The 18,268-nt window shown below is 40.6% G+C and overlaps 1 protein-coding gene across 1 annotated transcript in view; it reads left to right on the top strand.

Annotated features, from left to right (window-relative positions):
- Nucleotides 1-18,268, top strand: part of LOC124884997 (nesprin-2-like) — a 101,957-nt gene that overhangs the window by 8,961 nt on the left and 74,728 nt on the right. The window contains exons 4-9 of the mRNA XM_047393122.1: nt 6,001-6,148; nt 6,230-6,324; nt 11,937-12,168; nt 12,681-12,875; nt 15,446-15,571; nt 17,460-17,615. Of these exons, the coding sequence (XP_047249078.1) occupies nt 6,001-6,148; nt 6,230-6,324; nt 11,937-12,168; nt 12,681-12,875; nt 15,446-15,571; nt 17,460-17,615 (952 nt within the window). The remainder of the gene's footprint in view (nt 1-6,000; nt 6,149-6,229; nt 6,325-11,936; nt 12,169-12,680; nt 12,876-15,445; nt 15,572-17,459; nt 17,616-18,268) is intronic.

Here is an 18,268-nt window from a genome sequence, read left to right as displayed (position 1 = left end):
CTGAACCCCATAGAGAATCTGTGGGATATTGTGAAGAGAACGTTGAGAGACTCAAGACCCAACACTCTGGATGAGCTAAAGGCCGCTATCGAAGCATCCTGGGCCTCCATAAGACCTCAGCAGTGCCACAGGCTGATTGCCTCCATGCCACGCCGCATTGAAGCAGTCATTTCTGCAAAAGGATTCCCGACCAAGTATTGAGTGCATAACTGTACATGATTATTTGAAGGTTGACGTTTTTTGTATTAAAAACACTTTTCTTTTATGGGTCTGATGAAATATGCTAATTTTGTGAGATAGGAATTTTGGGTTTTCATGAGCTGTATGCCAAAATCATCCGTATTAAGACAATAAAAGACCTGAAATATTTCAGTTAGTGTGTAATGAATCTAAAATATATGAATGTTAAATTTTCATCATGACATTATGGAAAATAATTAACTTTATCACAATTTGCTAATATTTTGAGAAGGACTTGTATTACCCAATCATTAATTCACAATTACCATGAAAAATGTCAACACAAATTACTGAAGTGTCCTAATTACCAGATGTCCCACTTTTTATTTGAGAAAAAAGCACAGCAAATAATGAAACCACCAATGCTTTTCAGAAAAGGATTATTCACTGTTAAACAGTGGAACAACCAGACTCCTACAGAGCTACAGACTAACCCCTCTTTCACACTGACTATAGGTTCAATATCTGCTCTGTTATTGGCCACAGATGCCAATGTGCGGCCATTCACACTGGAGTAATTAATTAGCATTTTATTGCATGACATCAGTATTTGATACCTCAGAAAAACCAAACTTAATATTTGGTACAGAAACCTCTGTTTGCAGTTATAGATATCAGACGTATATATTGATGAGGTTTGCACACACTGAAGCAGGGATTCTGGACCACTCCTCCATACACATCTTCTCCAGATCCTTCAGGTTTTGGGACTGTCACTGGGCAATATGGACTTTCAGCTCCCTCCAAAGATTTATAATTGGGTTCAGGTCTGGAGACTGGCTAGGCCACTCGATGACCTTGAGATGCTTCTTACGGAGCCACTCCTTAGTTGCCTCCAAACACGGCGAGTGGAGTTTATACCAAAAAGCTCTATTTTTGTCTCATCAAACCACATGACCTTCTCCCATTCCTCCTCTGGATCATCCAGATGGTCATTGGCAAACTCCAGATGGGTCTGGACATGCGCTGGCATGAGCAGGAGGACCTTGCGTGTGCTGCAGGATTTTAATCCATGGCGGCGTAGTGTGTTACTAATGGTCTTCTTTGAGACTTTGGTCCTAGATCTCTTCAGGTCATTGACTAGGTCCTGCTGTGTGGGTCTGGGCTGATCCTTCACCTTCCTCATGATCATTGATGCTCCACGAGGTGAGATCTTGCATGGAGTCCCAGACCGAGGGAGATTGACCGTCATCTTGAACTTCTTCCATTTTCTTAGAATTGCTCCAACAATTGTTGTCTTCTCACCAAGCTGCTTGGCTATTTTCCTGTAGACCATCCCAGCCTTGTGGAAGTCTACTGTTTTATTCCTGATGTTCTTACACAGCTCTCTGGTCTTGGCCATTGTGGAGAGGTTGGAGTTTGTTTGATTGAGTGTTTGGACAGGTGTCTTTTATACAGATAACGAGTTCAAACAGGTGCAGTTAATACAGGTAATGAGTGGAGAACAGGAGGGCTTCTTAAAGAAGAACTAACAGGCCTGTGAGAGCCGGGATATTACTGGTTGTTAGGTGATCAAATATTTATGTCATACAATAAATGCAAATTAATTACTTAAAAAATCACACAATGTGATTTTCTGGATTTTTGTTTTAGATTCCGTCACTCACAGCTTAAGAGAACCTATGATAAAAATTAAAAGTCTTCTATATGCTTTGTAAGTGGGAAAACCTACAAAATCAGCAGTATATCAAATACTTGTTTTCCCCACTGTACGTCAACTGTGAATTTTACCGCCATTGAAATTAACACGTGAGCTATGTCATCCATCAAAAATAGTCACTGGATTATGGCTCTTCATGCTGCCGCAGCACCATGGAGCCAGTGGGAATGACAGCATTGACTGGAATGGTTTCTATTTGTCATGGAGAGCAAATCACACGAATGACACGAATGACACACGAATGCTGAACAATAAATAAAACGTATGCATTTTCTAATATTGCACTTTTTCCTTGGTTTGATGATTTCCACGCTAATCTGCTAATGTTCCCAGAGAAATACACAATTTTATATGTTTATTGTTTTACAGTTAAAATGAAGATAAATAGATTTGATTTATTCAATGTTCAGCTGTCTGAGGCATGTGTTAGCACTCATTATGTTCACCGTCATATAAGAATATCAGAAACTCATGTCAGATTTTTAAAATACAATGTTAATAGACATATAATGCATTTAATAATGTACATACTGTAAACAGTTAAATGGAAAAACACACAAATTTTGTTTTTTATTCTTATTACAATTTAATTTAAAAAAAATAGCAGTGTTATGGCTAAAAAACAAAAAGAAAGGGGCCATCAAATCAATTGTCATTGAGACAATTAAACAAAATACAAAATGCTCTTAACCAGGGGTGCCCAAGTCTGGTCCTCTAGAGCTTCTCGATGCATCCCTGCTCCAGCCCACTCTCAATGAGATGAACGGCTCTTTAGCAGAGATCTTCAGAGTTGGATGACTGAACGCCGATGAGCAACTTGAAGAGTGTTGGAGCAGGGATGCATTGAAAGGCTGCAGGGTAGTAAATAAATATTTAACCACGTAAATATTTCAACTAATCTATTTAAAACGCCACCAACAACTATTTCTATTAAAATAAAATAAAAAATTGTCTCAACATTTCTACCAAAGATTTGATGTCAGAAACTTTAAAGCCAATTTTTAAATGATGGAATACATTTTTAAAACCATTTTTCACCAGATGGAGTTACATCAAGCATGTTGTACGTGGGTGTCAAGCATATGTTACCATGACGACCACCCCACTGTAGACAGTAAACAGTGTGCATATTGTACAGGTCCTTCTCAAAATATTAGCATATTGTGATGAAGTTCATTATTTTCCATAATGTCATGATGAAAATTTAACATTCATATATTTTAGATTCATTGCACACTAACTGACATATTTCAGGTCTTTTATTGTCTTAATACGGATGATTTTGGCATACAGCTCATGAAAACACAAAATTCCTATCTCACAAAATTAGCATATTTCATCCAACCGATAAAAGAAAAGTGTTTTTAATACAAAAAACGTCAACCTTCAAATAATCATGTACAGTTATGCACTCAATGCTTGGTCGGGAATCCTTTGGCAGAAATGACTGCTTCAATGCGGCGTGGCATGGAGGCAATCAGCCTGTGGCACTGCTGAGGTCTTATGGAGGCCCAGGATGCTTCGATAGCGGTCTTTAGCTCATCCAGAGTGTTGGGTCTTGAGTCTCTCAACGTTCTCTTCACAATATCCCACAGATTCTCTATGGGGTTCAGGTCAGGAGAGTTGGCAGGCCAATTGAGCACAGTGATACCATGGTCAGTAAACCATTTACCAGTGGTTTTGGCACTGTGAGCAGGTGCCAGGTCGTGTTGAAAAATTAAATCTTCATCTCCATAAAGCTTTTCAGCAGATGGAAGCATGAAGTGCTCCAAAATCTCCTGATAGCTTATCTGCATTGACCCTGCCCTTGATAAAACACAGTGGACCAACACCAGCAGCTGACACGGCATCCCAGACCATCACTGACTGTGGGTACTTGACACTGGACTTCTGGCATTTTGGCATTTCCTTCTCCCCAGTCTTCCTCCATACTCTGGCACCTTGATTTCCGAATGACATGCAGAATTTGCTTTCATCCGAAAAAAGTACTTTGGACCACTGAGCAACAGTCCAGTGCTGCTTCTCTGTAGCCCAGGTCAGGCGTTTCGGCAGCTGTTTCTGTTTCAAAAGTGGCTTGACCAGGGGAATGCCCATTTCCTGCACACGCCTGGGCACGGTGGCTCTGGATGTTTCTACTCCAGACTCAGTCCACTGCTTCCGCAGGTCCCCCAAGGTCTGGAATCGGCCCTTCTCCACAATCTTCCTCAGGGTCCGGTCACCTTTTCTCGTTGTGCAGAGTTTTCTGCCACACTTTTTCCTTCCCACAGACTTCCCACTGAGGTGCCTTGATACAGAACTCTGGGAACAGCCTATTCGTTCAGAAATGTCTTTCTGTGTCTTACCCTCTTGCTTGAGGGTGTCAATAGTGGCCTTCTGGACAGCAGTCAGGTCGGCAGTCTTACCCATGATTGGGGTTTTGAGTGATGAACCAGGCTGGAAGTTTTAAAGGCCTCAGGAAACTTTTGCAGGTGTTTAGAGTTAACTCGTTGATTCAGATGATTAGGTTCATAGCTCGTTTAGAGACCCTTTTAATGATATGCTAATTTTGTGAGATAGGAATTTTGGGTTTTCATGAGCTGTATGCCAAAATCATCCGTATTAAGACAATAAAAGACCTGAAAATTTTCAGTTATTGTACAATGAATCTAAAATATATGAATGTTAACTTTTCATCATGACACTATGGAAAATAATTAAATCAATCAAAATATGCTAATATTTTGAGAAGGACCTGTATAGAGTCAACAGGTGTTTAATGGCTGGTTACAGAGCTGCTGCTCTTTAAGTGAAAGCTGTCCTTGTAAAAATCTTCATCCAGTGAGGGGAAATATCTGTGTTGATCTCAACTTGGATGGTTTATTTTCCACCCATAACACATTTCCTTTTGGTGCTTATAAGGAGTTAAGTTTATTAGATGAATCTCATCTAATAAGGGCTTAAGCAAAGCAGGCAAACCCCTCCCCCTACTTCAGTAGAAAGGGGGTGTGGAGCCTGGGTACTGAGGTCAGTTACCTGTCCAGACTCAGATAAACCGTCTGGCTCCTCTGGTATAGATATACTATATGTGCTCTCTGCCTCTGTTGTAGGTCCCACCTATGTGATCATTGAATGTTGATTCTGATAAAAGGTTAAATGAGCAGAAAGAAAATTGTTAGTGCTGCTGCAATGGCATTATCAGCATGCAGGCCAATATATATTATAATAAACGGGTAAAACATCAGCAAAATTTTGACCACGTGTTTTGTGCATGTCATACCTCATTAATTCCAGCAAATGATAAAACCTCAGACAGATCCGCTGCGTAAGAATCATAAAACCAGTCAGTGTTTATAGCCAGACACACAACCCGGCTGTAAACTTAATCACTTTCTCCCAGTCGTGAAAAATAGCGAAGCTAAGCAGGATGAGAGCGTGACGGATTTGCACCTGGATTAAAGTACACATTTTAGTAGCAAACTGCAACTAATTAGATAACTAAATCAGCGACAAAAATTTTATTTCACTGTGATTAATCATAACCCATGATGATTAATCACAAAGAAAGGATATGTATTGTATTAATATTTTTAATATTCTGTCTGACATAAACAAATGCTCAATGTTGCATCCCAAAAGATCAAAGAATAACTAGCACCCCCTATATGGGAGGAATTCAAATGAATCACAGGTTCAATTCATTTCAGTGTAGCTTATATACAGTATATTGTGCCAATTCTCATGAATGTTGCCTCAAGGCACAAAAACCATCCAGTCTGTATACACAGTTCAAATGTTTTCTAAGTTGATTCGCTGACTTTGCAGCAATCCCTCCTCCTGAACGAACAACAGTGGAGGGAAGAACTCCCGCTTTAAGAAGTAAGAAATTGTTCCTAATCTGTCCTCTGGGACTGGGACTGCCAGCTGTCCCAGTGGGTACTGGACTACCTCACTGGCTGTCCACAGTATGTGAGGACACAGGGCTGCGTCTCTGGCAGGCTGGCCTGCTGTACTGGGGCTCCGCAGGGACCTTTGGTGGCACCGTTCCTTTATTATTGGATAAAACCCAGATTAACATCCAACATTATCAAGATTTGTTCACCTTTTTCTCTGTTTGTGTGCAGTGAGATACAGACAGAGGAACTGAGGCAGAAGCCTTTTGAGCAGAAGTGTGAGAGGTGGATGGCGTTCCTGCAGAGGATGGAGGACAGTCTGGCTGTAGATATCACTGGTTCTTACATTGGTCTCAGGCAGCAGCTCTGTACGCACAAGGTATCAAACACAAGGAACGCCTTATTGACAAAACCGGTGGGATAAAACGGTTCAGATTACTGATCTGTCCTGCTGTTGTAGAGGTTTCAGGCAGAGCTTGCCATCGGTCAACAGATTCTGCATTCTGTCATCACTGATGCTCTTCATCTCCTGCAGAAAGGGGAGGTGGAGGACAGGTAAGAAGATGAAGTAGCAAAAAGAAACAGTTTTTTATGAAAATGTTTAATCTCCAAACATGTTAGATGCTTATATTTTCCTTTACAGATTTTCAATCATTCTTTACTAATCTTTTTAATGTGGTCTCTGGCAATACTCATGTAGACTTTTGGGAAAACAAGATTTGTTTTTATTCATTTTGCGTCCAGTCTGTGTCTGACCATGACAGCATACAGGTCCTTCTCAAAATATTAGCATATTGTGATGAAGTTCATTATTTTCCATAATGTCATGATGAAAATTTAACATTCATATATTTTAGATTCATTGCACACTAACTGACATATTTCAGGTCTTTTATTGTCTTAATACGGATGATTTTGGCATACAGCTCATGAAAACACAAAATTCCTATCTCACAAAATTAGCATATTTCATCCAACCGATAAAAGAAAAGTGTTTTTAATACAAAAACGTCAACCTTCAAATAATCATGTACAGTTATGCACTCAATGCTTGGTCGGGAATCCTTTGGCAGAAATGACTGCTTCAATGCGGCGTGGCATGGAGGCAATCAGCCTGTGGCACTGCTGAGGTCTTATGGAGGCCCAGGATGCTTCGATAGCGGTCTTTAGCTCATCCAGAGTGTTGGGTCTTGAGTCTCTCAACGTTCTCTTCACAATATCCCACAGATTCTCTATGGGGTTCAGGTCAGGAGAGTTGGCAGGCCAATTGAGCACAGTGATACCATGGTCAGTAAACCATTTACCAGTGGTTTTGGCACTGTGAGCAGGTGCCAGGTCGTGTTGAAAAATTAAATCTTCATCTCCATAAAGCTTTTCAGCAGATGGAAGCATGAAGTGCTCCAAAATCTCCTGATAGCTTATCTGCATTGACCCTGCCCTTGATAAAACACAGTGGACCAACACCAGCAGCTGACACGGCACCCCAGACCATCACTGACTGTGGGTACTTGACACTGGACTTCTGGCATTTTGGCATTTCCTTCTCCCCAGTCTTCCTCCATACTCTGGCACCTTGATTTCCGAATGACATGCAGAATTTGCTTTCATCCGAAAAAAGTACTTTGGACCACTGAGCAACAGTCCAGTGCTGCTTCTCTGTAGCCCAGGTCAGGCGTTTCGGCAGCTGTTTCTGTTTCAAAAGTGGCTTGACCAGGGGAATGCCCATTTCCTGCACACGCCTGGGCACGGTGGCTCTGGATGTTTCTACTCCAGACTCAGTCCACTGCTTCCGCAGGTCCCCCAAGGTCTGGAATCGGCCCTTCTCCACAATCTTCCTCAGGGTCCGGTCACCTTTTCTCGTTGTGCAGAGTTTTCTGCCACACTTTTTCCTTCCCACAGACTTCCCACTGAGGTGCCTTGATACAGAACTCTGGGAACAGCCTATTCGTTCAGAAATGTCTTTCTGTGTCTTACCCTCTTGCTTGAGGGTGTCAATAGTGGCCTTCTGGACAGCAGTCAGGTCGGCAGTCTTACCCATGATTGGGGTTTTGAGTGATGAACCAGGCTGGAAGTTTTAAAGGCCTCAGGAAACTTTTGCAGGTGTTTAGAGTTAACTCGTTGATTCAGATGATTAGGTTCATAGCTCGTTTAGAGACCCTTTTAATGATATGCTAATTTTGTGAGATAGGAATTTTGGGTTTTCATGAGCTGTATGCCAAAATCATCCGTATTAAGACAATAAAAGACCTGAAAATTTTCAGTTATTGTACAATGAATCTAAAATATATGAATGTTAACTTTTCATCATGACACTATGGAAAATAATTAAATCAATCAAAATATGCTAATATTTTGAGAAGGACCTGTATTGTAGTGTTCTTAGGAAATTATTTTAATCCATCTGAAGTCTGACTAAATAGTAGTAGTAGTAATTGAGACATGAGCGATGCATCATCCTTCAGTTAATAATTTATATTGCCTCGCAAAACTATTCACACCCTCCACATTACAACCAGAAACATCAACGGATTTTATGTGATATTTCCAATCAATGTAGCGCATATTTTAAAAATGAAGGAGAATAATAAATGATTTTTCACAATTTATTACAACTATATTTCTGAAAAGTGTGGTGTGCATTTGTATTGAGCCATTCTGAATCAACACTTCGTAGAACCACAGGGCTGCAAGTTCTTTGGGGATTGTCTCCACCAGAGTATCTCTATCTGATCTCCATCACTGAGTCAAGTCAAGTCAAGTCAAGTCAAGTTTATTTATATAGCGCTTTTCTGCAACAAGGCACTCAAGGCGCTGTACATAAGGAAAAACATTAAAATGATACAGAAAATCAAACAGAGGTCATTAAAAAAAATGAAAATAAAATAAAGAGAATAGAATAGAATGATGGATAAGAAAATGAGAGGAAAATTGGACTGAAAACTTAACTAATAATGTTTAGATGGCACAGTCAAAGGCCACTCTAAGCAAATAAGTTTTTAATCTTGCTTTAAAGCAACTTAGGGTTTCAGCGCTTTTACAGTTTTCTGGAAGTTTATTCCAGATTAGTAGAGCATAAGAACTAAAAGCTGCTTCTCCATGTTTGGTTCTGGTTCTGGGTACGCAGAGTAGATTTGAGCCAGAAGACCTGAGAGGTCTGGGTGGTTGATACACTGACAACAAGTCTGTAATGTATTTTGGTGCTAAGCCATTTAGTGATTTATAGACTAACAGAAGTATTTTAAAGTCTATTCTCTGAGCTACTGGGAACCAGTGTAAGGACTTTAGAACTGGGGTAATGTGCTCCACTTTCTTAGTTCTAGTGAGGACGTGGGCAGCAGTGTTCTGGATCAACTGCAGCTGTCTGAGCCACTTTTTAGGCACACCTGTGAAGACACTGTTCCAGTAATCAATTCTACTAAAGATGAATGCATGAATTAGTTTTTCAACGTCCTGCTGAGACATTAGTCCTTTAATCCTGGAGATGTTCTTTAGGTGCTAGAAGGCCGACCTTGTTACTATCTTTATGTGCCTCTGATGGTTCAGGTCTGAGTCCATCACTACACCCAGGTTTCAAGCCTGACTGGTGGTTTCTTGCTATATTAACTGAAGCTGTGTGCTAACTTTTAAACACTCTTCCTTTGGTCCAAAGATTATTACTTCAGTTTTGTTTTGATTCAGCTGCAGAAAGGTTTTGGCACATCCATGCATTGATTTCTTCTAAGCATTTACCCAGCGCTTGAATGGGTTCATGGTCACCTGGTGACATCGTAACGTATAGCTGTGTGTCGTCTGCATAGTTATGGTAACTTAGGTTGTTGTTTATTAAAATCTGAGTTAGGGGGAGCATGTAGATATTGAATTGGAGGGGCCCTAAGATGGACCCTTGGGGAACGCCACATGTGATTTTTGTGGTCTCTGATGTAAAGTTACCTACTGACACAAAAATGATCCTGTCCTTCAAGTAGGATTTAAACCAATTGAGTGCTGTACCAGAAAGGCCGACCAAGTTTTCCAGGTGCTCTAATAAAATGGAGTGATCAACAGTGTTGAATGCTGCACTAAGGTCCAATAATACCAGCACTGTGGTTCTTCCATGGTCTGCATTTATACGGATGTCATTGAACACCTTGACAAGAGTGGTCTCTGTACTGTGGTGAGCACGGAAGTCTGACTGGAAGACATCGAAGCGGTTGGTCATTGTTAGGAAGTTGTTTAACTGTTGAAACTGTTGAAACTGAGCCGACATGTTGTCTTCCTATCCAAAGGTTGTGGGTCGATTCCAGCTTCCTCCTGCCAATGTGAATATGGCTTTGAGCGAGGCTTAACCTCAAGTTGCCAGCCACCCTACAGTATCTGCGTATTGGTGTATAAATGTGTCCATGTTTGGGAGTGATTGAGTGGTGGGTATGACTGGAAAAGGGCTTTATAAGTGCAGTCCATTTACCATTTATCTGTGCGACTAGGTCTTTCTAACACATAAATATGCTTCGATCTAAACCATTCTATTGTACCTGGCTGTGTGTTTAGGGTGGTTGTCCTGCTAGAAGGTGAACCTCCACCCAAGTCTCAAATCTTCTACAGCCTCTAGCAGGTTTTCTTCCAGTATTATCCTGGATTTAACTCAATCCATCTTCCCATCAACATTGACCCTCTTCCTTCTTCCTGCTTAGGAAAAACATCGCCATGGCATCACATGTTTCACAGTGGGAATGTTTTTTTCAGAATGATTTGCTTTGTTGGATTTCTTCCACACATATTGATTTGCAGGAAGAGCAGAGAAGTCACATTTTCTCATCTGATAAGATCACCTTCTTCCATATGTTTGCCGTGTCTTCTGGGTGGCTTGTGGGGAACTCCAAACAGCACTTCTCATCACTTTCTTTCAACAATGGTTTTCTTCTCACCACTCTTTCATAAAGGCCAGATTTGTGGACTGCATAAGTAATAGATGTCCTGTGGACATATTTTCCCACCTGTGCTGTGGTTCTCTGCAGCTCATCCAGAGTTACAATGATTCTCCTTGCTGCTTCACTGATTAATGCTCTCCTTGCGCGGTCTGTCAGTTGAGGTGGGCGTCCATGTCTTGGTAGGTCTGCAGTTGTTCATTCTCTTTTTAGGTTCAGATGATGGATTGAAGGCAAGACAAGGTCAGTTTATTTACACAGTCGTATTCATACACAAGCCAATCAAAAATGTTGCATTGAAAATCAAAGAAAATAACAAAAGACCTTTAAGCTTTGCTTAAAAAGCAGAGCTTAATATATCAAACATGTAAAACTGTTAAACAGAGCTCTGGGAGATGTTCATGGGATTTTGTTTTCTAACCTAACCCTGCTATGAACTTCTCCCCAAATTTCTCCCTGACCTGTCTGCTGTGTTCCTTGGTCTTGATGATGGTGTTTGTTCTCTAATGTTCTCTAAAGAACCACTGAAGCCAGAAACAGAACAGCTGCATTTAGACACAGATTACGTTACACACAGCTGGACTGACCTTTAAGGGTCGCAGTGGATTTCATCTCTGCATGTCAGAATAAACTGAGCTGAATGCAAATGCATCCCACACTTTGTGAAAATTAAAAAGAAAAACACACATCTAGTGTTTGTCTTCACAATTGTGCACAACTCTGTGTTGTATAACAAAATCCTGCTACAATATAGTGAAGATTGTGGTTCAAACATGACAAAATGTAGAAAAACAAAACTGTTCAAGGCGTGTGAATTATTTTACAATGTGCTGTAGGCTTACTTAATGGCCTGGTTTTAGCAGATCAGTTTTGGGAAACACCTTGTTGGTTCAAATTGTTGTTACATCTGGTGTCTTTTTCAGAAATCCACCTGAACACAGGGGGGCAGGTTGTCTTTGGTTCTTCTTTTATCATTCCATGATTAATAGAGTCACTTAGCTTAAAAAACAACAAACACTTCTTTAAACATGGTCAGACAAATATAAGCAGCCAAAGAGTAAAATCAAAGATTGAAAGACCTTCAGAAATCTTATTTTATAATATTACAGTCTGACTCCTTGGTAGCAAAGTCTTAGATCTCCAACAACTTTGTTCAAGCTTCCTACAGAAATAAAAAATGAAAGGAACAGTTGACGTTTCTGTGCTGAAAATGCATTTAGCAAATTTTGTTTTCCCTGACTTACTAATATTTGACTCTGCCAGGAGTGACTTCATCCTGAAGCTGGCCCAACTCAGGGAGCACTGGCAGGGGGCGGTGCAGAGGGCTGACCAGCGTTGCTCTCTAGTGGAGGGTCTGGTGAGGCGTTGGCATCTGTACAGCCGCAGCCTGAGGAAGCTGCAGAAGTTCCTGTCAGAAACACAGAACCTCATCCCAGTCAGTGGACTGGCCCACTGCAGCCTCCAACAGCTGAGACGATCTCTGCAGGACCTGCAGGTGGGACAGACGGAAAGTGAACTGGAATCCAGTCTGGAAAACGTGAAGTATTTTTATATTTGTCAAAGGAGTCAAAAGACTTTGGAGAATTTGACAAATTTGTATATGTGGGATCATGTAAAGTTTTAAACACTGCTGCCATTTCTGGAATGACATCAGTAACTATTCAGCAGGGGGTAATCTTTAATGCTAACTACTAGTTAGCATTAAACTACTAGTTTCCTGACATCTACCTTGATTACTAATCAAAGAACTACAAAACATCTGACAGAAAGTACAAAATCTCCACCCTTTCCAGATGGTGAGTTGATTTAGGAAGTACTTCATTGTATTTAAATCAGAAAACCATGATTAGGTCTTATCTTTTCATTTTAATTCCTTTGACCCTGTAGTGATCATGGAAGATAAATCAAGTAGTTTGAAAAGATTACAGCAAAGCTGCAACAGGCGTTGCGTCTCTTAAAATAGCCCCCATTTCTTCTCCTCCTTTCCTTTTCTGTGTTCCTCCTCAGCACACGGAGCTGCTGTTCCAGAGGTATCAGAGCACCTTCATCCAAACTCTGGAGGTCGGCCGACAGCTCTTCTCTATGGGAGGTCAGGATACTCAAACTCAGCTGCAGCTGGACCTGGGAACACTGCAGGAGGAGTGGGAGAACCTTCACAATCTGCTGGCCAAAAGAATGGATCTCACAGAGGCCATCATTAAGGTGATCAGCTATGCTGCATGTCGTTTTAGAAGAGATGCATTTTATGACCATCTTCTGATCTCCAGCTGTTGCAAAGCTTTGACCTAGCGATGACAGCTTTAGCAGATTCAATTTTATTTTTAGAGAAATATAATATAGGAAGATATAATTTAAAAAAATGTCAAGCCTTTTGCCGTATGCCTTTATTTATTAAGTTTATTAGGACCTGAGGACACGTTACACCATGGTTAGGAGAGCAGTCACTGACACAACGTTTCATGAATATAAAAAAAAGAGACAAAATAACAGATTTGACATTTTAAACCTTGCTTTAACATCTTATTGTGTCTATGTTTGCAGTTAGCAGCAGAGAGACAACAGTCTCAGTGTGTATTCTCTAGTAAATGTAGATCTTACCTGAACTCAAATTTCTGAAAGGCTATCGACATTTCCAAATCCCACATGTTTAAAGAGAGACTGTTTGAAAACTTTAAAGGTTTAAAGAGCACCACCTTGTTGTACTTTACTCAGTCTTCACGTTATCTGTTGAACATCATGCTCTCTCCCATGGCCTGAATTAACTGCTGACTTGTCAGTTTCCCATTAAATATCTTCATACATCTCTGTGCTTACTTTGACTTCATTTTAAACACCTCACTGATACTGAAAGGATATGAAGCAAAATTAGAGTCTTTATAGCTCAATAGTGGTGTCCACACCAAACCGTGTTGTTGTTATTGTGACCTTGTGGGCCTTAGAATGGTAAGATGGGATTTTTAGTTCCCTGTGCCAGCCTGTTCAATCTCAGTCACCTCCCAATATTTGAAAATAATTGGTCTTTTTTTTTTATCTCTCTTATGGCTGCAAATCAACCTTACCTTTGCAACTTGTCTCAACTTGGTTTAATCTACTTTTTGATTTTGTTTAAACTCAACCACAGGCTAGAGGAAATAATTTTTTTTCTGCTGTTCATTTCACATTGAGGGTTGGGTTTTTTAACCTGCTGAAAATACAAGCATCCACTATTTTTTTCTATGTCATTTCCATATGAATTCACACTTCATGGCTATTAGACTTACAAAAAACTTACAAAAAATGATCAAAACTTACAGACTGGGCAGAACCCCCTTGAATCGTTCCATCCTATGATGCGATTCCTGAAGGGTGGCGTCTCTCCAATCGCCTAAGTCTTTCCCTCCTGGAATTTCTTTGAGGAGAGTCCTGAAATTGTAATTCAACAGTTGTTCCGCATGTAGCTTCACAGATGAAATATAAACTCTCAGGAAGCGGTGTGGTCCGCTCCACAGCGACAGGTTCGGGCACCGGGTAACAAATCAAGCCATTAATAAACAAATCTTTCACTTCGGGCATCAAAGTCTCCCCTTCATCTTGGAATAACCCCCTAATCACAAATTAAATGTCTCCATCAAAAGGTTTATTCTAGGTGACCCTTCCAGCCATTTTCTTCTTTGTTGATTCCATCCTGGAACTCCTAATGCCGATGTCCTGGATCCAAGTTCTACAAGTGCATCGTAGTGTGGATGTATGGTTTACCACCTGACTAAAAAGCAATAAAGGGAGTTTTTGTTATGCAAAATGAGTAAATCTGTCGCCTTTTTAATGATATTTGTAAAAATGTTAGGTTCAGGGCGTGGTGGTGACACAGGAGTATAGCTTGCGACCCATATACAGTGGCTACAGTCCTCGATGCAGCCGTCCCTGGTTCCAGTACTGGCCCATTGACTTTAGCTGCATGTCTTCCCCTTTCTCTCTCCACCCCATTTCCTGTTGGTCAACTTACAAAATAAAGGCAACTAGTGCCACAAAATAAAAAAAATGAACAGGTTAGGTTCAAAATGGGTCTGTAATTACTTACTTGAGCAGCAGGCATCATTTGTGTTAGAAGACTCACTGCTTAACATATGACACCATCAGTGAAAAATAACATATTTCCTTATTTATTCTAGGACAAACTGACGTAATAAAATAGCAACTCCTCAGGCAGTTAGTTACATCACACCTTTGTGGACTTCTTATATTCCTTAATATAATTTGTTACTGTCTTTAGGATGTAAAATTGCTATCTGCACATTAGATTTTATTTAAATGTCAAAGTACGTTTTTTTTTTCCATTATGAAGTTAAAACGGTAAATTAGCTGGTTTCAAACATTTACATTTTTATTTTTATTTTTCAATCAAATGTGAAGCACAGAGACTCATTTTCATACAAATTAGAAGTACTGAGCTGCTAAAATCACTGGTTTAGACAGACATTCTGCAGCTGAGCACATTATTTTTAATGTGCCATCTGAAGTACATCCAAATCAGACAGTGACTTATTTTTGCTCCTGCAGATTTCTGTGCAGAGTTGCTTAACCCAACCTGAGAACATATCCTCCATCTGTCTCTGTCGTCTGCAGACAAGCTAATCCAATCTGAACTAATTAACGACAGTGGATGTTTGCAGAAAGTAAAGGACCACAGGGTGTGATGTACTTCTTGTTGTTCTTCAAGACAAATTAGCTTTCAAAGATCCTATTGTGCTGACGTGCCGATGAATATTTCCTTTTTTAACTCCTGTTTGTTTTAGAATTGGGACCACTGTGTGGCTGGAATAGCAGACAGCATGTTGCACCTAAAGCAGATGAAGACCAAGCTGAACCAGTCCATGCCAGAATGTGATGCTGACCTGCAGTGTGCATCGAGAAACGATGAGGTGCATTCTAAACACACACTGCTCCTTTGCAGACATAAACCCACTGGTAGACTATTGTTTTCTACACAACTTTAGTGCTGTTAGTCACATGCTGCTGCTCTATATTGTCCCCAACACAGATACTTAACACTAACATGTTTACCAGGGCCCAGTCCCACATATTGTGAGCTCAGATAGGCTGCCCTCTAAGCCTGTACAGAACAGTTCATTCAGGTGGGCAGGTATGTTGGCATCCTTGGTAAACATGCAAAAAGTCTTAAAATAAATCCATGTTTGTTTCAGTAGCTGTAGTTTAGTTGAGCAGGGGGGGGGGGGTCACTTGTTAAAAGGTTTTTCTTTATTGTATTAAAAAATCAAATCTTCTCTAACATTTCACACTGCTGGGAAATACAGAGGTGTTTGGATCATTATCCTGCTTTAGGACCCAGTAACAACCCATTCTTCTTTTACTGGCAGAGGCGACCTGGTGTGGTTCCAGAATAAACATCGGTCCTTGTCCGATGAGGCGATTGGGGGTTTAACAAAATGGGCCTTCTGTGTCACATCATATTCATACCACAGGAAGTAATGGTTTGCAAGATTAAAGGTTCCTACAAACTCTGATCAACTTAAAAAATAAAGTATATAAAAATGTTTCAGTTTAAATGGTGTGTTGGGGGTGCCAACAATTGTAATGGTGGTTGTGTTAGAAACAATTATTCCCTAACATGGGAATAAATGTTGTGAAATTAAAGCTTGGATTTTTCTGTAGTTCAGTGTAAGATTATGGTGCTGCAATCAGTTTCTCTTCAGCACTAAGAATGGGCTAGACTACGATTTGAAAAGGTTTTTAATATTTAAAAATTCAAATATCTTTGATCAAGAAACATTTTGAGGTATTTGGACTAGAGGAGAATATGGAGAGGTTTCACATTAAAATTAAAATTCAAGCTCAGTTTTCACTGGATGTGACTTGGATAGACATCAGGCATTCATTGACTGAATGAAACCCCAGGTGGATAAAGCCAAATCTTTTTTTTTATTTATTTTTGGTAAATTTCAGGTTAATAAGCTTTTCATGATGACCTTTGATAAATGCTATGGAGAATTTAGCTGTGTCAGTGAGAGACATACAGTGAGGCTGTAAAGAGTGAAGATACTAAAGCGTAGAGCAAATAGAGACGAGTGTCACGAGGATCTGTACCAGAAGGATAACTGTAAGGGAGAAAGGGAAGGCTTACAGGATTACAGTGAAACCTGCTGTAAAGTCTGATGGGGCTGACAAAAACACAGAAGGTTGAACTGGGTGGCATAGATGTACAGATTTTCTTTAGGAACGTCCTAAATGGTCAGGATTAGAAGTGTTGGTGTGACAAAGGAGGATAATTAGGATGAGATGGAGCCAGATGATCCTATGTGGTGCCTCTTAAAGGTAGCAGCTAAAAGAAGAAGAAATGTACTGTCTAAACAAAACCATCAACCATAGATTTTTGACTTCGCTGTATCACTTTATTATAAACTATGTTTACAGTTTTTTAAATACCACTAGCTCAAAAAAAAAAACAGATTGGTCGAAGTCGTACTTGGAAACCTGAGTCCATTTGTGTCCCTCTTTGGCAAAGCCAAGTCTGAAGCACGTACAGCTCATCAACTCTGACCCATCAGAGCATTTATCCTCCAACCATCCCCTCCCCTTCGAAATTCCTCCTCCCCCAGCTCGTCCTGCAGCCTGTGACTCTTAATCCCCTCATGGGGCGAGTGGAAGAGAAAAGAGAGACAGGAGAGAGGGAGAAAGAGAAAAGGGCTGAGCAGAGGGACAGTGGCTGGGTGTGTGTATGAGAGAGATACAGAGCTGCAGTGGAGGGTCCTTGACACTTTGGTGTGGTGTTCTGTGTGTTATGGTATGCAGGAGAACGAGGACTCCCTGGAGGACTGGGCTGAGAGCCTGACGAAGCTGAGCAACATGAAGACAGATCTGTCCCAGTACATCATTGCTGATGATGTCCTGCTGCTGCAGGAGCAGGTGGAGCACCTGCACTGCCAGTGGGAGGAACTCTGCTTCAAGGTTAGTTTGCTTGGAAACTCCTTCCTGCCTAAAGAGAGTGGATGGGTCAGGAGTCAGAGAATTAAAGTCAAAATATAACCCGAGTGTGGTGCTTTGAAAATATGTAGCTCTGCCAAGTCTTCCAGCAGAATAAAAGTTTACTAACCACCAATGCTAAGACTGCTTAATCAAATGCTTAATCAAATGCATTAAACTCACTACAAGCATTTCTTAAAGCATTAGATCATTAAATCATTAGTGTCCAAGAGATAGATCAGAAGTGGACAAAACCTGTAGCAGCAGAGGGTTTGGATTTGGGCTGCTCTAAGTAATATGTGAAAGTAAGTTTTGTTTCAGGACTTATGGCCTCCTAATCACATTCTGACAGGAACAGGACTTTATATAGAAAAGACAGCAGGTCAAATGTTCAAACTGCACAGCGTATCTGATTTCTGATAGTTCTAAGAAGGGTTCTGTGCTTTCAGGGTTGCAGCATGTTGTAGTTGATGCATCACTACTGTATCTGGAGTCTGGCTGCAGATCTCATAGTCTCTTAGGGTGTTTCAGGTGTCTCAGCCCCCAATGGGTTTCAATGGTAAAACTTCATGAATCTTCAAAGTGGCCAACAGGGCTGGGTGGGGGATAGTGTGAGTTGGTTGGGTGGGGTTGGGTTG

The sequence above is a fragment of the Girardinichthys multiradiatus genome, chromosome 19 (genome assembly GCF_021462225.1).
Source record: "Girardinichthys multiradiatus isolate DD_20200921_A chromosome 19, DD_fGirMul_XY1, whole genome shotgun sequence".
NCBI lineage: Eukaryota > Metazoa > Chordata > Actinopteri > Cyprinodontiformes > Goodeidae > Girardinichthys > Girardinichthys multiradiatus.
Note: the sequence above shows the minus strand (reverse complement) of the source record. Positions and strands in the feature narration are given on the sequence as shown.